We start from the raw sequence: 24,052 nt of genomic DNA, 5'->3' as shown, positions 1-24,052 counted from the left end.
GGTCCACGGCGGGCCCTGGGGACATGGCAGGAACACGGCGACCCGTCCGCGCCGCCGCCGCCGCTGCCGCCGCGGGTGGAGGAAACTCCACCGGGCCCCGTCTCCACGTGCCCCGGGGGTTGCCATGACAACCGGCCGAGGATGAATGGCGCCGAGGGCAGTGAAGGTTACGTTGCGTTGCGTTCGTCTCCGTCCAGCAGCAGTATCCAAATGGCGTGCGCATGCACACAACCCCACCCACCCACCCACCCACCCACCCCTCCCCCTCCCCCCATGTGATCAGCGGGAAGCTCCACTGGTAACGAGTCCTCCCTCTTGTCGCGGTCGGTGGTGTATCCCTCTCTGGCAGTCGTTCCATTCTATAACCATGGCAGTGACATTAAAAGATGGCCGGGACGTAATAGTTGGGGGTACCGATGGTTAAAATAACAAATACCTAAGTCCGTGACTGGCAGAGTTCAGTTTTTTTTATCTTAAAAAAAAACAATCTACAGCCAATAGTGACTAGCATACACACACGCACACAAAAGATGAAGCATCTCTGTCCAGTATTTCAAATGCTATTATGGCCTTGTCTCTCCAAACCTACATCCATATTTCAGTCATCTTTTAAGGGGGAAATGAAAATTATTGTAAATTTATCATGACCAAACACTATGCCTAAAATAGGCAAACATTACAACAGGTATTATTCAAACACATGATTTACTCTGGTGTCCTCTTTTGCCTGTAATGAATGTAAGACCTCCTGTTCCAAAGGGAATGCCGAATAACTATCCAAGGATACAGATCCCAAACTTGCTCAATTGAGCAATTTATCCAAAAGTACTATTTGATCCAAACACAATTTGCTCCCAACAAGAAACCAACTTTTGTTTTCTTTTGAAATGTCTTACAAAAAAAAAAAAAAACATAACCGGTAGACCGGACCTCATTATGTTCCGATTTCAAAAAGTCTCCAAAAAAATGTCCCTTCAGAGTTCACAGATTTGCAATTGTCAAGACTCCTAAAACTCTTTCGATGAATGTGCTTGATACTCTCTTATTCATGGTCAGGAATGTGGCCACTGGCTTTGCGGTAATGAGGTGTGTGTGTCCGTGTTTTCCATTTGTTTTCTGTTTTTTTTTAACACGCACTGTAATGCATGATAATAGGTTAAGGCCACATGTTTTAAGGGCTGTACAATCAACAGGAACTGCAAGGCAAGAAGAAAAAAAAACAGGATTAGTCTTAGGTTTTTGCCCAACATATACATTCTTTCTAAATTTGTGTAATAATGCGTAATGCTGCTTTTCCATGGCCTTGTTCATAAACAACGTGCTTTGAGCAATTGTGAACATACCCTGTGAAGGACAAAATACTTCTCTTACAGGTTGGCAGTCTAGTGAGTAGGTGGGACATCTAGTTCAGATCATAGCCCACAACCAAGAGTCATTATAATGGGTCAGCTACCTTTGTGTATAAAACTACACCCAGTGGCGGCAACACTGGAAACCAAACAAAGACAGCAAAATGACTGATCCTCTGGATATTAGTGTGAGGCCAACCTATTCAGCCGTGAACCAGTCAGCCCAATGGCCATACTGTTGAACGGAATTGGTTGCAGACGAGCCCATCGTTCACACAGCCTCCCCTCTGAGGCGCTCGCTTTTTAGTCACGCGGTGAAGCTCGCGGCACGGTGCGCCTCAGTTTAAGCGCGGAAAAGCAGCAGATCTTACGGTGGACGCACCTGAGAATCACATATGGTTCACTGGGTTGTGTCCATCTCCTCCTAGCCCGGGGTGACCGCCCCCCAGCTGCATCTGGGAGTCCACGCCCGACACCTTCTCCTCTTCCCGTCTCTTCAGGCACGCAGCCTTTGGGTTTAAATTACGCTCTTTGGAGAGAAGGACACACAAGGAAAAGTCAAGACACTGGACAGCGGTGGCAGCGCGTCTATAATGATCATCGCAGGGCTACGGGGGAGTGCTGGGACATGGCAGCACTGAATGAACAGAAAATGTGACAGAGCAAAAGAGAAGCGAGTAGGAACATAAGACGGTCAGGAGAGATGGCAGCAGAAGAGCAGAAAGGCTCATCCTCTCTTCCCCATTCGTTAGGCTTTTGTTCCTCCAGGTGAACCAAAAGAGAAGGGGTGGCAGAGGATGGCTCAAGCAAGTCAAGATGAGGGTTAGGTGTGGACGCAGAGCATCTCCTATTGGTAGTCGGATAGAATTGGGTGAGAGGGTGTGGCGGGGGAGCAGTCCGACGACTCTCTGCGCCCTTTTGCACGTCTCGCACACCAGCCATCACGAGATGGGCTGGGTGGGGTTCTGGGGCGATCTGGAAGGCCTTCCAGTAGACGGGGGCGGGGGACCTACCTCGCACCTGCTTCTCCAGCCCCAGTATGACCTGGACGGCCTGCTGCAGTATGATGAGCTTGGTCTGGGCCTTGTCGCTCTGCAGGTGGAGCTGACACATGCGGCCCAGCTCTCGGAAGGCATCGTTTATGTCGCGCACGCGCACCCGCTCCCTAGCATTGTTGGCCAGCCGCCGCTCGCGCTCCCGCTGCTCCTTCTCCTCGGCAGTCATGTTCTCGTCGGCCACCGAGACCACGCTGCAGCTGCTGCTGGGAGGAGAGGGTTGGTTTGGAAGGTCTGGTTAACAAACCCAAACCACAGCCTCGCATCTGCCCCCTTACCCGTGCGTCTTTCCCCTCGCCCGGCCTCAGATGTGCGCCCTTAATGCCGCCCTCGCTCCCTAAACACCGGCCTGCCTTACCATACTCCCCACCGCGACCACCACCACCACCCCCCACCCCAACGCCCGTCGTTTCTGTTTTTGTTGCTACTTGGTGCTGAAGAAACTCCCGTGTTGTTACTGGCTACGGATTTGGTCCTTTATGTCTAGCCAAGTATGACTCAAGCGGTGGACTCTGAAGAATCTGGCGGAGGCGTGCTGTGTGGCAGGAGAGCGGAGCGGTGGAAACTGAGGACATCGCTTCTTCGGCTGTACCTGGTGTGGAAGCGACAGACCAGCAGCCTTTTGCGACCAAAAGGTCCAGTTCTGCTGCTGTCGCGGACAAACACGCACACGCAATTGTTCTCGGCCAATACGTCTCTGTGTGTGATTTGAGGAGAGGAGCAGGCAGGGTTTGTTTTTCCCCCTCGGGCCTGACAGAAATATTCTAATTAATTTGGACCAGGACTGACACATTGGTAGTCGAGCCCAACCACTTTTTCTTTAAAAAAAGGTCAGCGGTTCTGCTGGTCGCCGAGGTCAGGACGGGAGATGGAGAAGGGCTTGTGGGCACTGTCAAAAAGGGCGGTGAGAGGGGATGAGGGAGGGAGCGAGGATGGAAGCGACACCCTCTGCCAGATATAGCGCACAGACAAGGCCATGAAAAGGAAGCCGAAGGGAGAGACTTGTGGTGTTGTGTTAAATACATCAGGGGGAGAGACGATGTATTTATTGGAGGATGAGGAAGAGGAGGAATCTGCTGCCATCTGCGAAAGGAAGATGAGGAGAGAGATGGGTGGGGGAGATGGATGAAGGAATGGAAATCTGTGTACCGAGTACAGGCCCCTGAGAGGCCAAATAAAAATAAAGGGAGGAAACGTTTGGAGAGTGCCAGGGCATGCAGCAAGGAGAAGGAAACTGCAGTTAAGGTGGAATGCAGGTTAACACACATGAGGACAAACTACTGAGTGACAACCCGTCCCACACGATGACCAGACACAGAGCAGTGCATGGTAAGGTTAACAGCCGCACAGGGCATAAAGCATGTGTACCGATGACAGACAATGGGAACACAAACGACTCTTCCAACTGTTCTAATAACACTAAACACTTTGCTATGATGTCTTTAAATGTTTAAGGCGTTGTTTGTTAGAAGTAGCACAATGAGACACATTCTAAGCGAAAGGGGAATGAGGGAACCGCGATTTAAGGAGAAAACAAAAAAGGTAATGTTAATTCAGTTAAGGGACAGACACATGGAAGCATGTTCACAGTGGAGACAGACCGTCCATTGTAGGGTACATGGACTCTAAGCACATACACCGTGTGAGGGCGGGCCCTAGCACTCTGCACCGCGTGCATGTGTCAGTTGGAAGAATGTAATCCTCTCGAAAGAGTGCACATCTCAAAACACCCACTCGCGGTTTCACTTCTTTGTTTCCCTCGTTCTGCTGCTCGTCTGGGGCCCCACAGCGGGCTTGAGGCCCTGCGGCCTTAATGAGGGACCGGGCCCCGGGTCAGACCCACAGGGACTAGTTCAGCCACTTCTGGTCTGAACAATGCTTATTACTTTGGCCCCTTCCGGTCGGCTGGAATGATATCCGGTGATGTCGCTTGTTATACAACAATGGCAAGTGACATCACTTGGCACAAAGAGTGTTTGTTATTGTGCCCTTTCCGTCCTCTGGTCACCCTTTTGAAGTAATATCTACCATCTAGAAGTACTTTAAAATTGACTAGAATCCGGGTTGGAGTCCCAGAGAAAGGATCAAGTTCCTTTAGGTCGGGTTGGAGTCCCGACGTGGGTACCAGAGAGACTGTTGATCTGATCTTAAATACATTGCACTATTCTAAAATGCTGATCTATTTTACTCATTTCTTTGCATATGTTTTCTTTTACTTATCTATTATTTTATTTTATTGTATGACAATGTTCATATGTGAAGCACTTTGAGTCTGCCTAGTGTATGAAAAGTGCTATATAAATAAAGTTGCCATGTCTTGCCTTGCCTAAAAAAGGGGCACATGTACTAGCATCTACTGAGCACTGAGTAGCGACATTGGAAGCGTGGGAAAAGCGTTGTTCTGTTCAACAAGGAGGAAAGCAAAGAAGTGAAGCCTGGCGGGGAGGTTTTGGATCGGAACAGCGCCCCCTTCCCCTCCTCCTCCTTCCCGGGACCCCCACTGACCTCTGACTTGCTGCTCCAGGTTGAGTATAACGTTTACGGCCTGGTGCAGTATGAGGAGTTTGGTCTGGGGTTTCTCATTGCTTAGGTGTAGCTGACACATGCGCCCCAGCTCCTTAAAAGCCTCGTTGATGTCCCGCACGCGTAGCCGCTCGCGAGCGTTGTTTGCCACCCTCCGCTCTTTCTCCCGCTCAGCCTTTACTTCCACCGGCAGATCCTCGTCATCGTCATCCAAATCCACATCGTCCCCGCTGGCGGAGCATTAGTGGTAGAGGAGGGGGAAGGAAACAATAGCAGTTTGTACAGTTGGCCAGGAATGGGCGACTCTAGGGGGTTGCGTTACGGGCAACTCAAGACATTTTTTATCTGGTCAACTTCGAATTATAGCAAAATGGATGACTCTTCACGTTCTAGTAAAAGGTTCTACTTCGAGTCCCATAAAAGTATTCAAAATTAATGACATTATACTTTAACTACTGCTTTAGGAGGCATACTAACTTATATTCATCACGTCTGTGGGGCATTTTTGTACTGGCAAATGTTCCTGATTTGACTGTAAACGAGGCATGCTGTGTTTTTGCTTTAGAACCATCTACTTATTGAGAGGGACTTACGATTCTGTTGCACGGGTTAGCCTGGTTAAGAGTTGGGATATCCGAAAATCACCCACGTCTGAACTAACGGGTGACACACTCATCTCATTTTATTCAGATGTACTGTCAACCAGATTTCGGAATTAAACCCCCTTTTAGATCCATGTAGCCACGCCAAGTCTAACTAGATTTAGTGTTGGCCTGTTTCCAGATAAGTCAACTGAGATTAGCACCCCCCCCAGTTTAAATATGTGTAAAGTTCATTAATTATCCTTACTTCTTAAACAACAGATCTAAGCTAGCATCACTTATTACAGAACAAAGAAATCAACTTCTACAGCAAACATTAAACCAAGAGCGATTAACCATACAAACAACTTAAATAGCCCAAAAATAATATCAAAATAAATAGCTCTGTGAACTTCACAACGGGCGGACTCTCTAAACACCTGGATCGGATGCGAGCCTTCATGTCCTTCCTCTCGTCGTCCGACTTGTCGTTCATGGAGGAGTTGTCGTCGTCGTCGTCCTTGTCCTCCCGCTTGAGGTCCCCCCCGCTGGAGCGGGACAGGCCGCCGGGCAGCCCTAGGAGAGAGGTGAGCAGTGAAGACACTGAGCAGGCCGAGGGAAGGCCTGCTGAGGAGCGTTATACACAGGAGTCCTACAGGGCAGGGCGTGGATACAAATGCAGCGCACAGTGTCGCGTCCGTCGCGCGAGGCTTACCGTTGAAGCCTTCGGCCTGAGAGCCCGGCTGGCCAGAGGAGGCGCCGTGCTGGCTGAGCAACAGTCCGCCACTAGAGGGCAGTCCAGGAGAGTCCTCGTGGTTGCCTCCTGAAATCTACAACGATGGAATAAAAAGAATGTTGTTTTGTTGCGTACATTTGTTTTCCGCACAAACATCAATTTGTATATCCCCCGTCGTGTGCATTAGTAACGACGGAGACGTCACGGCGTCTCGGCCGTCCACGTGGGACTGTTCTCAAACATATCGTACGCCCGACCCACGCGTCCTCGTGTTTGTTTAGCTCCGTTCATTCATTCATTCATTCATTCATGTGGCCCGTCTCCTCCAGCAGTCCATTATGTGGGGGTCCTCACCAGTCCCTGAAGGCGACTGGCCATGCCCAGCCCCGCACTGCCGAAGGTCTGTGCCAGCCCCATGCCAGACGAGAGCAGGCTGTGCATCTCTGCCAGACCTGGCCCTCCCTGGCCACCGGCGTGACGCTGGAGAACATGGATGGCTTCTTCCAGACGGTCCTCCATTTTATTCTGCTGTGGAGGTGGTGTGCAGAGGGAAGACCGTTTACCATGGCGGCCATTTTTTCACCACCGCACACAACCTATAGCTGAGCGTCTGGGATGCTAGGCTCGCAGTGAGCAGTGATGGATGTAAATAAATATTAAAGCTTGTTTAGTGTGTGTAATCATCCACACGTTTTTAGATTCAAACCGTCACTACAGCCTTATTTTAATACACATTGATTACATTAAAGGTTCAGTGAGTTAAAAAAGTTTAAAAAATAAGCGCTTGTACCGGGCAGACAGATGACGGTGCTAGCCTGAAGCCGGAGTTAATTATTTTAATTTTTGGGAGTAAAACGACTTAATCATTGAGTCGATTTACACATTGGAATTTGAAGCGTTTGCATTTCACAGTTTAGAATTCTAATAGTTTGTGTGAGTGTGTTTGCGTGCAGGGGTGTGTGTGTAGAAATAGCAATATAGACTTACAAGAGCTTGAATTCCTCCCTCAAAGTTGGGGGAGGGTGTGGCCTGGCCGGAGGACCGGTTCCACTGAGAGGCGGAGCCTGGGGACAGCAAGAGTTCAGTGAATGCATTTCATTGGCCGGGACCAACATGCTTTGGACCCATAACTTGCTTGAGAAAATTAAGATTAAGATTCATATCTCCAGCCTTTATTGCAAGTCGTTTTTTGTCTTGGGCTTATTAGCTCAGGCTACATATAATGGCACTCCAACAACTCAAAAGAATGGTTTCTGTAATTGAAAAAAGCATTTCCATTTCCCCTTATTCTCGTATGCAAATCGGTTTGTTCTGCTTCGGTGCATTGCCAAGATGCCTTCATGACTAAATATTTATTTTGGAGAGCCGAGAAAAAAAAAAGAAGAAAAAAAAGAGCAGATCCGGATGTGAATGTGCTCCTCACAGAGGCACAGCCAAGCTGGGCTGGATCCATGTTCCCTCAGAAGTTACTTATCATTCAAATATACCGCTTATGCCAACGTCAAACAGCACTGTTCAGAGAGCATAAGGACCATTAACACACTATTAACCACATCTATTAAAACATATATATTTCACTGGTCCAAACCCCTTTGTTAATCCTAATTTACCCATCAGTGTCGGCCTCATTTGCTTACTTTGGTTGTAGAAATGCAACAAAATTAAACGGTAGGCTAGTAGATTGTCAATTACTGCGTAATGACTCCAAATGTTTCAGATGCTTCCCACCGGATCCGATTCCAACAGCGCAATTTATGGCACACAGACCGAAGAGCACCGGAATCACACCGCCACCAGCACTGATAGATTACCTCATCGCTGTACAATTCACCAGCAGCTGCCTTTCCAAACAACTGCAACATTTTGCATTTTTCTCTTGAAAAACAAATGCCCACTCCAACAACCAGTCAGAGTCGCTCTCCCAGGCGACAAGGGGAGCCATGGAGGCTGATGGGAAACACAGCCCTCCTAACGCCGTAAAAACGTCAGATCCACTTCCCATCGACTCCTCTTATGGGGGACTTGGAGGAACAATGGTGAGAGGCTGCGAAAAGCGGCGAGGCAGCCTGGAAGTCTCCTTGAAACTCAGTGACCTTGAGGCTGCATATATAAGAGAGGTGCTTGTGGGCCAGTGCTCACCTGAAATAGCCTGGGGCGAGCCGGCGGGGGGAGACGGAGATGAAGGGAAGGCGCTGCTGGTTGCGTCCGAGGGATAGATCTGCAGAGACACGGTTGGAAGAAAATCACTCCGTCACGAGGAGTTCTACTCGAACAAACAAAGTTGTCCTCGGATTCTGTGCCTTTCCTATACTGTTTGCGTTTCAAAGTCGGGATATTCTGAGGCTACTCACAGATGCCAGGGCTTTCCCGATCTCGTCGCCTGAACTTCCGGGAGCCGTCCCTCGGTTGGCTGCCAGGGAAAACAGAGCAGTGTGTGCATTAGAAACACCCAGCACAACTAATCCCACACGGGACAGCTCTGCAAGTAGGGTACTCTCAAAAAAATAAAAAGCACACACACACACACCGCCAGCCAGACACACACAAACGTAAGATACATACGCACAAGACAAACACAAATGTAAGACACAAACACACACAAGACAAAGACACATGACACACAACCCACACAAACGCAAGACACAAACACGCAACGCACAAGACAAGCAAACATGACACAAAACATGCAACGCAAAAACACACACAGACACACACACAAGTCAGACAACACAAGACACACAACCAGGACGAGGGCGGGGGGGGGGGGGTGGGGTGTTAGCTGTACCCATGATGGCGTCGGTGCCGTTGAGCGGCGGCGTGTGGTTGGGGTGCCCGTAGCCGCTGGAGGCCGTGTGGAAGCTGGGAGGGTGGCTCCCGTTCACCTCGCTGCCGTGCAGCGGGTAGCTCTGGGGGGACAGGGGCAGCGGCTGCCTCTTCTGCATCCACAATGACAAGAGAGGCACGACACGGCTTTAGAAACAGGTGCTGCAGGTACCGTTTAAGAGTGGGGAGGAGAGCGGGGGAGCAGGAGACGGGTTTTTGGAGATTTTCTTAATAAATGCTCCTTCCCTCTCTCCATTTCCCAACCGTTGAGTGTTATATTCGCTCTGCCATGTGCTTAACCGTGATTGACAGGCAAGATGGATACCCCAAACCAATCAGGGTCAGAGAGGAGCCAGAAGCGGTCTTAAATCCAAATGGACTCATACAGAAGCAGGCACACAGTCGACCGGAACTGATCGTCTCACAGAGCATTTCACTCACTAATGGCTGACGGATGGCTATGGCATTTCTAACAAATTACACTCAAATGATAGCTCTTAAATCTTGCCTACAGCGCCCGTAACCACACAAAAACAGAGATCGACGAATCCTCCCTTTCGCCTCCTTCTTCCTCCTTGCTTTCTAAATGTTGCAGCGGGTGCCAGGGCACCGGAGACCTCCCTGGGCACCAGCCAACAGAGCGAGCAGAGGGAGGGAGAGAGAGAGTCCCGGCAGCGCTTACCAGCCTGTCCTGGGGTTGGATGGCAGTGAAGGGGGCGTGCTGGCCCAGGTGGGGGGAGTTGCCCAGCACGGCAGAGTAGCCAGGCTGCACCATCGGCCCGGCGGCCGCCCACGGATCCGAGGAAGGATGGAGGCCTTCTGTTATGGGGGGGGGGGGGGGGGATGGTGGTTGTGTGGGAAGAGAGAGAGAGGAGGAGGAGGAGGAGGAGGGGGATGAGGTATATAAACCAGCCACAGGAGATGAAAGACAATGAAAGCCGCATATGAGACATGTCACATTACGGTGATGACTTTATTCAACCATGAGGGAGTCATTGGGCACGGGGCTGTGCTGGGTGCTGCTGGGGGTGGCCCAGGCCTGGGGCAGCGGCACCCAGTCCACTGGCTTACACATATGCTTAGCAAGACAACAAAACACTGTATCTCACCGGCCATCTGCGGCAGAGAATTACCATCACAAACTGATTTATTTATTTATTTATTTTTCAACAATTAACAATTCTTAACAATTTTGTCGAGTATTGATGACTAAATACCAGAGGAAGGAGGACTTTTAAAATAGGGGGCACAGCCCGGGCGTGAACCCACCTTGCATGTAGAACGGTGCCTGGTAGGCGTTGCCCCCCTTGGAGGGCGGGTAGCCAGCGCTGTCCCGGTTAAATTCCTCCCCTGAAGCCGGTGCATACACCTGAAATAAACACACACGCACAAACACACATTAAACCAAAGCAGACCTTTCACAATACAATTGTTACGTAAAGCTAAAAGCCGTAACAAACAAAATGCCCCCGCATTCTTTTAGCCAACGTTTTGTAGATAACCTCAAATATTATAATGTTATGTAAAGGCTTACATATACACTTATGAGCATTTAAATAAACAAACAATGCAAACAGGACAACAGATTTGCCATCACTGGTTTCATGTCTTATTTATAATTTTTTTAAATGTTCTACAAATGCACTACTCTCTCAGGGTCGCGTGTCAAACTGAAAGTACAAGAAAACATCCATCCCAATGCCTTCCACACTTTCAACGGGACAAGTGCTTGCAGTTTATGGAAACATCATCATGGTCTCTGGGACCATGAGCAGTACCCGTTGGCCCTGGTCCTCCCTAGTGGAGCCCACCTGTGCCACTTCCCCCCGAAGCTTGGCCCGCGATACAGGGCCAACTGCAAATCCTTGACCCAGGAGGGTTTACGTTTTTACAAGCAAACACTACAATCTGTGGCCAACCTACTATGCCACCCCCCCCCCCCCCCCCCCCCCCCCCCCACACACAGGAACAGAATTTGATTAGGAGAAAATAAATAAACACGGCGCTCCCACAACATGCCCGATTCACCACGGCTCTCCTCTTCCCTGCGTTCCTGGCTGGTCTGGACCTACTACTCCATTCAGCAGGCCGCGCTCTGCTCCAACTGTTCGGCAGCAGCGCGGCCCCAGCGGCCCGTATCGGATGTGCAGTGTCAGGTTCTATTTGTCGGACTCTGCCTGCTGCCTCCGAGCGCCCTGCACCTATCCCACCCTTAAACAAACACCAAGTTGGAACGCTTTAGCAATAAACAACCCGGGGGCCGTGCGCCACCGCCACGCTCCGCCGTGTCCATAGAAACGGGGACATTTTGTCAGCCTTATCGCCGCCGAATAAAAAAAACTGAAACGAGTGTTTTAAAAAAAATAACTGAACGCTGTGCCCCCCCCTCCCCCAAAACCCCCCTTTAAAGCGAGACCATTCTGAGAACAAATAAAAAGTATCAAAACTATGCATGTGAAACCTGGGATCCAAACCAACTGAAGTTTTTCCTCTGCAATTTGATTAAACAGAGTGAGAGAAAGGAGAGGAAAGAGAGGGGAGAGGAGAAGAGGGAATGGAGAGATGCACTCCTAATTACTGAACCATCTGCCGAGGCCTGGACGGCAGCCAACTTTACTGGCAGCTGGGATAGAGGGATGGGGGAGGGAGAGAAAGAAAGAAAAGAAAGGGGAGGGCTGTTGTTGGTGGGAGGGAGGGAGGGAGGGGTGGGGGGTTTTCAGAGGGGGAGAGGGAGGAGCGGGAGGGAGGAGAAGAGGGGGAAAGGAAGAGACGGACAAGGGGAGGAAATAGACTTCCCAGAGCGAGCAGGAGAGAGAGAGGGAGAGAGAGCGAGGGAGAGTTGGGTTCTTTCGATGCCGTGGGGGCGGGCGGTTCTCCTCCCCACCCCCACCGGTCCCTCTCCTTCGGGGACCCGGCGAGGGCGCCCGGGTCGACGGTGGGGGGGGGTGCGGGGGAAAAATATGTGCCTATAAAATAAAGAGGCCGGGACTACGGCAGTCTATAAATTCACATGGCGGTTGACTGAGAGAGTGGCTGTTCCCTTCCTCTCCTTCCCCCGACTGGGCCGGCACACAGCTGGAGCGGCTGCCTGGCTGCTCGCAATGCCTCACCAGAAATAAATAAATAAAAGAAAAGAGCAAAAAAAAAACACAAGGAAAGGCTTAGGATGCCAAGTGGAATGTGAAAAGGGGCGTAATCCCGTGCGCTGCACGGCGCTCGGGCAGGGAGCGACTGCGTGGAAGGAGATAGAGCCGGGGCTGTCTGTTAGCACTCACCGAGGACGGCAGGCCAGGGGGCACCTTCCTGATCTTTTTTGGCTGGGGATCTGAGGAGAGGGGCGAGAGAGAGAGAAGAGAACAAGAGTATAGACACAGCCGCTTTGAAACATGCACACGCCTCACATTATGACGGCGCGGCCCACAGCCGTGAATGGGTTTGTCTGTGTAGAGGCCTCCCCTTCAGCCCCGCTGGAGGAATCTCCATCCATCTGCTTTTAATTCATTAGCGCCTAATCAAGAAGGCATTTCTAACGCGACGTGTCCGCTGTTTACCAGATAGCAGGGCACTCTGCTGCGCTAAGCAGAAGTGAGACTTCTCGGGCCTATATTTATAACCTCTGTAGGAGAAGTGATGATACGCGGCGATTTAAATATAAACCAGAACAAAGAAAAGTGCGCCTAAAAGGAAACTGAGATGGAATCGGTAGTGTTGCAGTCGTTCTGAAACCCATCTTTTCTGCAGAAAGGAGTTGGCCGGATTTCACCTCCACACTCATATTTACATATGTTTTAAAGATATATATCTTTGAAAAACATTATTAAGATCAATGCATTGATTATAAAAATGTAATACAATAAATCAAAAATCACCTACATTTATCTACGTAGAAAACATTTGTTTACATCTAGATCAAATTAAACACTCAAAATATATATCCAACTATTATAATTTTTTTAATAATTATAGTAATTATTGGAAATTAAGATCATTCAATAATTATAGTAATTAAATAATTGTATATCAATTATTCTATTCATCAAATAAGAAATAGAGATCCATTCAACCAACGCTGGCATTAACACACACACACACACACACACACACACACACACACACACACAGCCCCCACCCCCCCATGCTGTTACAGCCGTGTGAACTAAGGGCCTCCGTGTGTGTGTGTGTGTGTGTGTGTGAGTCAGAGAGAGAGCGGTACGGTAACACGTGGTGGTTCTACGTTCCCTTACCCATGCTGTCCTGTGGGGTTCTCCGGCGGGGGTTCCCGCTCTGGTAGGGAGGGTAGAACTGGGAGCCCGACTTGACACTGGACGGGGACAGGGCGTCGGGGCTGGGCATGGGCATCTCGCTGGGCATGAAGCCCGGCTACGCACACGGGAGAGCACGGTTCACGTGGGCCATCCCATAATGTAACGCTACCTACATACGACATTAAGAGCGGCCCTGGTGGCTTGGGTCGTGTGGATGCTTATTATTTTTACCTGTGCGGTGAACGAGGGATAGGATCCTCGCTCGGCCTTGCCTGGTGGGCGGCGCACAGCAGAAGAAACAAGAGAGAGAGAAAGAGAGAGAGAGAGAGACGGGGAATGAATAAGGTCATCATGGCAGAGAAATTGGGCTTTAATGTCACTATTAAAACACAATCTGGGTGTCCCCGTTTCTTTGGTTGGGCGCCTCCCATCTGCCGCAGAGAGCGTTTATGATGTGTACTATTTATGACTTTGGACGGCGAAACAACAACAAATTGGCCCATCATAAATGGTCCGCGGCCTATTACGCCCACCCCCCTTTTCTCCCCGTGACAGTTCATATGAGGAAATCTATAGGCCAGAGTAATCCCCAGGGGTGATCCTTGTTTGTGCATGGGTGCCCTTTACCCCCCCCTCCCCGATCCCCCTAACAAACACACACACACACAAACACACACACACACACACACCTCCCTGCCGCCCCCCCACCCCCTTTTTCCCCATCACTGCACAAACTGCCACACACACACACGCAAACAAGACCCCTCCCCCCCAGCTCATCCCTGATTACCCCCTACTCCTCACCCATCGCTACCTAAGCAGAATTGCGCACTGCCACAATGAGCTGCATTAGTGGCTGCAACCTGGAAAAAGGTTCATTTGCAATGTCTCTCGTTCGCTCTCTTTCTCACACACACACACACACACACACACACACACACACACACACACACACACACACACACACACACACACACACACACACACACACACACACACACACACACACACACAAAGTCAATGGTGCAGTCACAGCATCGGACAGCGCGGTGGCTTTGGTAAGCAAGTCCACTCTCCCTCCCGCTCCATGCATCTTATTATCGGCGCCAATGGTCGAAACATTTGCTCCTCGGCTGCTTAGCGCCGCGCCGCGCCATCCATCAGCGGCGGCCGACGGCTCTTAATCAGGTTGAAAACAAACAAACAAACAAACAAACAAACAGTCCTTACCGACGATGCCCGAGCCGAAGGCGGGGGCCGAGGGGATGCCCTCGTGCTCGTTATAGACGGCCCCTTCCGGGTAACCCTGTTTTGGGAGCAGAGAGCGGCGTTTAGAGGGAGCATAACAAACAACGGGGCTTGGCTGCAACTAATATAAAAAAGGTGTCCCGCCGTCCTCCATCACACACGGCGAGCGCCGCCGCACGAGGGGGGCCGCCCTCCCGCGCGCACGCCGCCGTGCGTGTGTTACATGTGTCCGGGGCGGCGGGGAGCCGGCCGGTGCTTACCCTGGCCTGGCTGAAGGATGGACTGCTCTGCTCCGCCGGCCCCCAGGGGCCCGGCCCGGTCCGCTCATCCACACCTGGAGGGGGGAGACAAGAGAGGGAGATGGAGGGTAAGCGGTTGAAGCGTTGCCACTCAACCCTGGTAGGGGAGAGGGGAGGGGGTTAGCGATGAGCGTTTGATAACCGACGCTAGCCGCGGCGTTCCATGGGAGCCTGAAAGAAGGTGACCTGCTCGGAAACATGTTTAATTGGAGAGCCCCTCCGCCTTCACGGCTCACAGGGAGGAAGCGCGGTGACAGCGCTGTCACATCGCATGGATATGAGCTGTAGGAAGTTTGAATAATTAACACCCAGTATGAGGCTTCCAGAGCCGTCCTCGACATTCTCCCTTCTCCCACTCTCTCCTGAACACTCTTGTTTTGTTTTTTTTCTCCTTCCATGGCAACAGTCATTCACTAGCCATCCGCTCTCTCGCTATTTTGCCCACATGTTCCACTTAACGGAGACCAGAGAAGGACCCAACCTGACATGCCTGACACATGTTATTCCTGGCCAGTGCGCCGCGGCTCGGCAGAGGGCGGGAGACAGGGGGGAGAGATGATCGTGACGGAAAGGAGGGCGATTTTAAAGATTGGTGAGGCAGAAATCCCTGCCTGTCCCCTTTCTATCAGTCTCCTCTAGCACCGCATCTCGGCGTCTCCAGGGGAAAGCTGAAGCTTAATTGCGTGCTGATTTGCATAATTGTGCATATTAATGAAGCTCCGCTTTATGAATATTCATATTTTTGTTTTGTTGTCTAATTAAAAAGCGGAGAGGGGAGGGTGGGGGGGGGGGGAGAGGAAGAGAGTGGAGGATGGGTGGAGGTGGTATGGGAGGGCTGGGGAAGGGGGGAGCCAGCATCATGACAGGATCAGCAGTAGAACAGACTGATGGGTCCAGAGCGCAGAGAGCTGCTAGATTGCCGTGACAACTGTGATCTATACGCACATGACACCAGCGGAATAGGAGATGAAGGAGACAATGTCTTGTTCCCTCTATATGGCTGGCTGTCACTCGGCATGTCAATCACGCCGGGGAGAGAAAGGACCCTGCCAGGCCATTCACTTGAGCTGTAAATCGCGGGTACACAATCCTCAATTAGCTTAAGAAAGAGCACTCCGTGTTTCCTGACTTCTGACTATTTCTGTGCCTTTGTTTACAGCCACACGGCCAAATTTACAATTCCTGTAAATACGCTCAGGTGGTAAAAGCCTTATCGTGTATTTTAAAAGAGGCCATTTCGCCTATTCCGTGAATGTGTCTGTCGAGGGGTACGATATCTAGGTTATACAGGCTAAGTGAAATCTATTTAAAAAATGAGTTTCTTTTGGACACCGGGATAATAGAGTTAAATGCTGGGCATTCTAAGCTGCAGCGTATCCACCTCCCCAAACTCGGTTTCATTAACGGCGCCACTGAACTGAGCAATAGAAAGAGTGATCCACCGCTATTAGGTCTCCTTTGTGCTGCTTGGGTTGAACTGACAGGTGTAAAGCACACAGATAGAGACTGATACCATTCAGGGCTACAATAGCAAGACATTGACCACAGGGAGCTGAACTGCCACGCTGCCTTATCAGGCGTGCTCTATGTGTGGAGGGGTGGGGTTATACTGCCAATACATGAGATGTATAATCCTCAAATAGGCCAACATATCTTTAACGCATACAGCTATTGTACACAACTACACACGTCATTATGATGCAACCTCGCTTTTCTCTTATCCACTTATCCATATATGAAGAAATGTGTTCTAAACTCATACTTGGCTGCTGCTGCAGTTGGTAACATTTATATTGAATATTCAATGTTAATGTGTTGAACTTCCATGAGTCGAAAGACAAAGAAAACATTGTTTACTATGGTCGTTAGAACCCAGTCTCGTTATTTACGGGTTGGTACTGGTAGGACTATAAAAAGGTAGGTCTATATTGTCCAGCGATGGCGGGGATGGGGTGGGGGGGATTGGGGCAGGGAGGGTTAGGCAACGCAGGAAATCAATTCCATCTTCTTTTACATAACATCAGCATAATTTTCAGGTATAACATATAGCTTATTATACGATTCAAAAACAAAGAGAATGGGGAAGAAATCTTTACCCGATTGCCATTTAGTATTCACCAACAATTACCTACAATTAGACAAACCAATGGCAGAAATACCCTAAACATTAAATCACTAAATGCCTTATTTGCTTCAAACGCTTTTGTGTGGAAGAAGATTTCACATGCACAACCTCAAAGCAACATTTCAAACCCAGTGCCAAATGATACTCATTATTGCTCAGTTTTGGCAGCGATCCTCCCAAAATCTAATGGCCCTGATTTGGGAGCAGGAAAAGCACAGGGCTCTCCGGGAGAGGGCCGTGACATGGAAGAGACGGCGGGGGAGAGCAGGGTGAGTAAGGCCAGACAAATTCTCTGGTGAGCCCCAATGCGCTTCCCCCCCCAGCTACGCAACGCCCCTTTAAAACATGGCTAGTCTATAATTACACAGGAAGATATACTGGAAACAGATAGTCAGCCTGAGTCATAAGCTACATAAGCACAGCACTCACAGCACATACATTGGCTGAACTTGCAAACACTTTCTTCGCCTAATTTTTTCTCTTTTACTGGGACAGTGCCCCGAGCACCTTTAACTTGAGTGTGTCATTTTGTCTACACACCTTCCTTCCCCTCTCTCCGGTGAAGTGAGTCACAAAAGACACAAAGCATGATGTCAGATGAAGTCTCGAGAGAGTGAACACGGGTGATTGTTAATGCTGAACAATGTACAATAACCTGGCCGCTGAATGGTTCAACTTGTGAGTCACCAGAAGCGTCAGACTAAACAGAAAACACAATATAGGCCTAGAGCCCCACAATGGTGATAAACACACTTCTTTCTGAAGCTAGCTGCACGACGAGGCCCGGCTCCATGCATCTTTTGTACAAGGGACTGTCAAGGTTTTAAGACTATATTATGTAAAGCCCAAACAGCATTGCCAAGAATTTCAATTAACACAGAATCATCTGATTATGCCATGTTGCAAATCTGTATGATTCACATTAGTGCAGCTTTTCTCCCTCAGAAATGAAATCTGCATGCAAATGTTAAACTTGGCATTGTGTAAGATAAAATCCATTTAGAAATGTAATTTCAATAGAGAATAACGTGGGAACTCCGCTTGATAGTAAACTAACTTTTGGTTCACTGTTGTGTTATAAATCGTCAAGATGTTCAGGCTGTACTTAAAGTCTAATAAAACTCTAGCCGCAGTATAGGGAGAAACCTGGTTTGCGCACGGCAGATACAAACAAAACTAATGATGCATGTCCATGGCATACTAAAAAGAAACGAGACAGACAAAAAAAATAGAAAAAATACATAAAACACTCGGATTTCACTCCAACACACTGGCACGTTTTCAGGCCCAACGTCAACTTGGAACAGCACTCTTCCACAGCCGGGACGTTTGAAGGCGTGGGCTTCTTCCACGGTGAAACCGTATGCCGGGAGCCACATATGCTAGCTGCCTGTTGAGCCTCTTCTCTCTGACCTATCCCCATTGTCTTGGTGTCCAATGGCTGGGAGCATCCCGGCCCTGCACCATGAGACATAATCCCAGGAGCAGCAGTTGGATTGTTAGCAGGAACGTCCCTCCTTTGTAAGCAAGCACCTTCCTTCTACAAAAGAACATTTAAGTGGCCCTCAAATGAAGAGGAGAAATATAACTAATACGTCCCCTGCACCTCGCCGCACTCACCAGCACCCCCACACCCCACGGCCAATCGACCACTTGTCTTTCATCTTAGCCCCCCTTCTTTAATTTCCTGTTTCATTTCCATTGCTACCTGAACAACCTGCGCCACTTGTAGGTATGACAAGCAGCCAGGGGAAGGCCTATGAAACACTGCAGGAAGGGGTGAGGACGGTAGCCTAGGAGATCCTTTCTGGAGAGGACCTGAGCTAGGAGGTTTTATGTATAGGTTTAGGGAGGTTGGGAATTAAAGAAAACACCAGATCTGATCCAGCGCCGACAAGGGACTGTGGGGTACTGTGGCTGAGGGAGGAATACACTGTACGTGACGCAAAAGGCAGGAATGCAATTTCCCGGGACTTAGAAGAAGGCTGCATTGTCGCCATGAAGTCCCCTCCCCGCCACCACAACCACAACAAAAACCACATGTATTGAGATGGAGTGGCAACAGCTGAGGAGGTGAGGGAAGGGACACCTATGGAAGGAAGAAGGGGGTGGAGGGTGTGGGCGCGCTGTTGACCATAACATACCACAGCGGAACAACACCAACAGCCCCACCACCTTCTGAAGGATCGGCCAGTACGTGTGATTTTTGTTTGTTTTTTAAAGCCAGTGATCAGTAGCTAAACAGGTTAGGGGTTACAGGTTGGGATAGGATCCGTTTCCTGTTATTTGGTCCCGTTGGGGAAGTGTAACCGGTGTGAAAGAGAGAGAAAAAAAAATACCAGAGGCCCCTTACTGCCCGGCTTTATGGTCGGAAACTTTACTGGGGTATAATTGAAAAGCAATAATGGCCCTGAAACAGCTGCTTCAGGTGGTGGAAAGGGGAAAAAAGGGAAATGTGGGTTTTTACACCCAGCCTCTCCCTGCGCTGGTGTGCTTTAAAGTCACAGAAAATCACATTTACAAAGCATACGTGGATCGAAGAGAGGGACCCCAGTGAACCAGGCGGCCGGTAAACAGACATGCGTGGCAAGGCGGACTCAAGGCTTACCTGAACCTCCAAACTGACTGCTGGCGAGAGTCGTTGGGCGGTTCTTGCCATTTGATACAGGCGGTGCAAACATCTGAAATGGAAGCGTAAACTGTGAAAGCAATACACTTGGATGTTAACATCTCTGTAAGGGCCGGTTAGATACGAATGCAGAACAATCATTACAAGTTATTACTACTATCACTGCTGGGAAGCAATGTACACATACCAGCCGAGGCTGCATAAGCAATTAGCCAATGGTAATGTGAGTCACAACAGAACAGTCAAATAAAATGGAGGTTGATTTACAACCATCCAAAACCCCACCCCAACATACTATCCAATTCCTGAATGTGATGACGTTTTACTTTTACAAATGCTTTTTAACAACTCTTGGAAGGTTCATATTGGAAAAGTAACTTGAAAAAACTGTTTGTTATGAATTAAAATAATGTGTATGTTTGTGTATTGGACTGGAGTGAAGCATTGTTTAGAGGCATCTTACCGCACTGAAGTCCAGCAAGTCGCTGAGCTCCTTGTCTGTTCCCACAGCAGCAGCCATTCTGTGCTGCTATTCGTTGGCCCTTTAAGTCTCAGTAAGTGACTATGGGCAGAGGTGAGTAGGAGAGCATTAGTAGGACCCGTTTGTGAGCTGGTTAACTCTACCCTGTCTTCAAAAAAGGTATATACACACACACCACATATACACACATATAAATAAATATATATGGGTGTGTGTGTGCGGGGCGGACACCTCGATTACATCCACGGTCGTCAGTTTGAGAGGAGCCAGGGGGTAAGCCAATTAAATTACACCGGTTGGTAGTACACAAACAACCAACAACCACTCCAGCTATGAGGGCATAGGTCATCTGTGTACCAATGAATATGCCATGAATGCATAATTAATGTCTATGTTATAAAATAAATATGACAATCGGTGGTGGTGCTTCTTCTCTGCTTTAAAAAAGGAACATGGCGTGAGATTATCTCGTGGGGGGCTGCTTACAAGGAGGGTACACAGAGTTTAAATTGGAAAACAGCTCTCAATGTACCTTACTTTCAAGTGTAGCCTGGCCCTCAAGTCCAACCAGGATATATATAGTTTGTTAAATAGTGTTACCACATGTATTTGCTTGACAGATCAACATCATTGTAATTCACCAGTGATCACCTTTCTGTAACCATTGAATTATTCAACTAGAATACAGGTTGATTGTTAAACAAAATATAAAGAATGCCCTAGTCTTAAATCAACGACAAGTCGAAATGTCACACAACACCCCTTTAAAAACGAACCATGATGTACTGTTGTAGAAATGACATACCTCAATTTGTTCATAAATCAGAAAAAGTGCCCTCTATGTTAACCCACATTTGTAACAGTAGACGGTTACAGCCAAAGGGGAAACACTCCTCTCTTGTGCTCATTCCCCAGGCCAACTATGTCTCTTTCCTCTCACAAGCAAGCATATTTTAACCTTGCTATTATATTCAAAGAGGCGGAACCAATGCAATAAGATGGCATAATGCTTGCAATAAACCATCCATATTCATCCAGTCAAACTTATTACTTGTAAAAAAAAACGTTTTACAATGATAATTAAGGTAAACAATGTATGCTTGATAGGCCAACAGATTCACAATACTAAAACTTTAAGAATAAGGTTTAGATATCCATCACTGGATCACACACAATAAATTATGTATACCACTTCAATCAATCCTTTTGAGGGGGTTCAATTAAATAATTGAAACCCATGCAGCTAAAGTTGTACCAAATCAAGTAATTAGTAATAAGCGTAATAATATCATTGAATAACAGGTCTAGCATTTAAACCGATACTTCACTAAAATCCAACTATAGGGATCTGGACATTCTTGATCAATAGTTCCTCAACTTCCCTGTCTCATTCAACCGAGGTCAAAATGGGGGAGAAGTGTTTAGCCCCTCCTAACAAATGGAACTTCCATTTGCCACCCCCACCCCGTCTCTCCCCTCCCTGCCTCCTCCGGCCTACCCCGACTGGTAAAAAGTTTTATTGCTGAAATAGCAATAATGCGGCTAGAACAAAGACCATGCGTTAAGCAGTATGTCATTGTTTATCAAAAGGGGAATGCGTTTATGAAGCACCGTTATGTTAGCGAGGCTTCGGAAGGACCTTAAAAACCTGTTGCCCGTCCACACACCGAGGAGGAGGAGGGCACTAGCGACACACAATTAGCTTCATCATTGATGAACACAAAGACTCAGTCCACAAAAGTTTAAGTTGGGGGGCCAAAAAGGAATCAAATAAGACATGTATTTCTATATTTACCCCTTTGACCAAACCGGGGATACATGTGGTGGACGACGTAGATATAAATACTGGCTAACACATTTTGTTTACTGGCCAGGATCGTGGTGAAAATAAATTAACACCCGCTTTTCCATTTAACTGGAACTACGTCGTACACCACCGTAGATTGTTGAATCACACAAACGTAGTATCGCCATACAACATTAAACCACAAAATGTGATGAACAGGTGTAGGCGCGTGTCCTAAGCAGCGATCGAGGACTAAACCCGTCCAGACCAGCGTTATATCTCCATAACCACCACGCATCGCTCGCTTTCACTAAACCTAAGTGAGTTGGCAACCATCCGGAAATTTTCAATTCGGATCAGGCTGCCGATTTAATAAACGCTCACATCGTTATGGCCTCCGAACAAAGAAGTCTTTGGCCGTACAGCGAAAACGCTGCTCAACCAACGCGAGGTCTTCCTCCTCCAGGCCGGACCGAAATCCAAGAGCCCGCTTCCCCCGGCGGCCCCTCCGACAACTTGGGCGCTGCGCTTAAGTTGAACAATAGCGTGTTAAAAACCCGACCGGCAACCTATGTTTCACATGCACATGCTTGATATAATTTAGTTTCTAAACCACAATTACCTGGACTTAATAATCGGGCATCCAACATACAAAATGAGCGCCTGGAGTAGAGAAAAACAAAGTTGGGGATAGGATCCTTCCCCGTGCTCCGGACCGTGGGTTTGATGAAGATGAGCAAAAACAATATCAACCTCCCCTCTACCGGATCGGCTTGTTGTTGTCCTGGTCACGAAATCGAAACTGTCTTTCCGGGTGGAATTACAACTCTTGTGTTAATTCCGATTTTCTTATTGTTACGATTGTAACGATTTCATTTTCCTAGTAGACATTTTAACAGCCTCCACATTGTCGGTTCCAACAACATATTACTCCGCAGCGCAGCCTACGAGAGGAGATGGACGCTAAAACATCAGCGGTGTCCGATTTCAAACGACTTCCTACCGAACGAAAAATATTTTAAAGATCACTTAATCATACCACGTGTATCTTAAATAACACGGAGGGTAACTTGCAGAGTCTCAGGTGGAATATTATATTCCCATAATGGCAACCCGTGGGGATCTATGTAACCTTGCGGAAGAGGACAGCGCAGAGCTCAGCAGCCTACTGACAGACCAGTACAAGATGGAATGATAATATCCAAACGTGGGACCAATTGGATAAAGGGAAATTTTGATCGACACGAGGGTTGCCCAAATACATCTCTACGATATCCTTTGGGGCCACCTTATTTTAGCCAACGGTTGTTTTTTATTTTGCTATTAAAGCGCTGTCTAAGCTCCAAAAAAAAAAACAATGGTGTGGTGATATTCTAGTTGTACACATGCGAGGAAGTGAGACGTAATGCCCATCGTGCCGAATTAAGGAGAATGGTAGTAATACCATATCATAGATGACTGCGAGGGAAATATAATGCATTTAGAACTACAGTGTCCATTGGGGTTAGCGTGCTTGTGACCCTAATGCTTTAACCCTAATATTTGAACGGCTGTATGACATTGGCTGTAACGTTAAATTTGGAAGAAGCGTATGGTTCTGTTTCAATGGCTCATGGCTAGTCAACAAATGGTTCAGGTAAACAGTCATTGAATGGATTTGGAGGACAACAAAGAACTGACAGCTGTGTCTGCCATGTTGAGTGGACCATATAGACAAGTGTGTGGATATACATGCATGTGGGTTTGAAAACAAGAATAAAATAATGGTTGAGTAACCTACCACTGCCAACGTGTCAATGGCGATGTGTGATCAGTGAATTCTTAATTCAAACCCAGGACATGGCAGAACCCGAAGCACAATATATATAGGCCTTGGGGTTCAAAGAAATGCACCTTGATGGTAAACATTGGTTTGCATGTTTACCAAGTATTTGCTGTTATGTTGTTGGTTTTGGCGACTTCTAGAGAAAAACCTCAACTGGTTAGAGGGGAAATAACCACGGTAGCATCTGTGCTGTCTTATTCACAAACAGTGAACCATGTGTGGTTTGCACTAAGACAATCAATTTCAGAGCTACACTTAAGCGTCAAGCGCATCTCTTTAAAATGATCCTCCCAAAAAAAAGAAAATGATTTGAGGAATACTACAAAG

The 24,052-nt window shown here is 48.3% G+C and overlaps 1 protein-coding gene across 9 annotated transcripts; it reads right to left on the bottom strand.

The window, feature by feature from the left end:
- Positions 1 to 272: 272 nt before the first annotated feature.
- On the bottom strand, positions 273 to 23,023 carry LOC307086175 (transcription factor E2-alpha-like). Of its 9 annotated transcripts, XM_079751293.1 has the most exons (21): positions 22,523 to 23,005; positions 22,285 to 22,428; positions 20,097 to 20,195; positions 19,613 to 19,685; positions 14,841 to 14,914; positions 14,564 to 14,638; positions 13,564 to 13,620; positions 13,312 to 13,447; positions 12,343 to 12,392; positions 10,337 to 10,436; positions 9,750 to 9,886; positions 9,030 to 9,180; positions 8,596 to 8,654; positions 8,384 to 8,462; positions 7,232 to 7,308; positions 6,599 to 6,772; positions 6,224 to 6,338; positions 5,949 to 6,132; positions 4,910 to 5,157; positions 1,732 to 1,878; positions 273 to 1,196 (listed from the first exon to the last, which is right to left on the bottom strand). In XM_079751293.1, exons 3-20 carry the CDS (start codon positions 20,151 to 20,153, stop codon positions 1,739 to 1,741), a joined length of 1,986 nt encoding a protein of 661 aa, XP_079607419.1. In that variant the 5' UTR covers positions 20,154 to 20,195; positions 22,285 to 22,428; positions 22,523 to 23,005; the 3' UTR covers positions 273 to 1,196; positions 1,732 to 1,738. The 9 variants fall into 9 exon arrangements, with proteins under 9 accessions (XP_079607419.1, XP_079607421.1, XP_079607425.1 ...); XM_079751295.1 differs by lacking the exons at positions 4,910 to 5,157; positions 22,285 to 22,428 and adding an exon at positions 2,363 to 2,607 and having other exon boundaries at positions 22,523 to 23,023; XM_079751299.1 differs by lacking the exons at positions 4,910 to 5,157; positions 22,285 to 22,428 and adding an exon at positions 2,363 to 2,607 and having other exon boundaries at positions 5,949 to 6,084; positions 22,523 to 23,018.
- Positions 23,024 to 24,052: the final 1,029 nt, after the last annotated feature.

The sequence above is a fragment of the Pollachius pollachius genome (assembly GCF_949987615.1).
Source record: "Pollachius pollachius genome assembly, chromosome: 14".
Classification (NCBI taxonomy): Eukaryota; Metazoa; Chordata; class Actinopteri; order Gadiformes; family Gadidae; genus Pollachius; species Pollachius pollachius.
Note: the sequence above shows the minus strand (reverse complement) of the source record. Positions and strands in the feature narration are given on the sequence as shown.

What these genes read in the sequence shown, in the direction of transcription:
- LOC307086175 (XM_079751293.1), bottom strand. Translation starts at nt 20,153, where the DNA reads ATGGCTGCTGCTGTGGGAACAGACAAGGAGCTCAGCGACTTGCTGGAC. An exon ending in GGCACCGTTCTACATGCAAG is followed by an intron (nt 9,887 to 10,336) that starts GTGGGTTCACGC and finishes CCCCCATAACAG; the next exon opens with AAGGCCTCCATCCTTCCTCG. An exon ending in CCTGGAGCAGCAAGTCAGAG is followed by an intron (nt 1,879 to 4,909) that starts GTCAGTGGGGGT and finishes TTCTCTCCAAAG; the next exon opens with AGCGTAATTTAAACCCAAAG.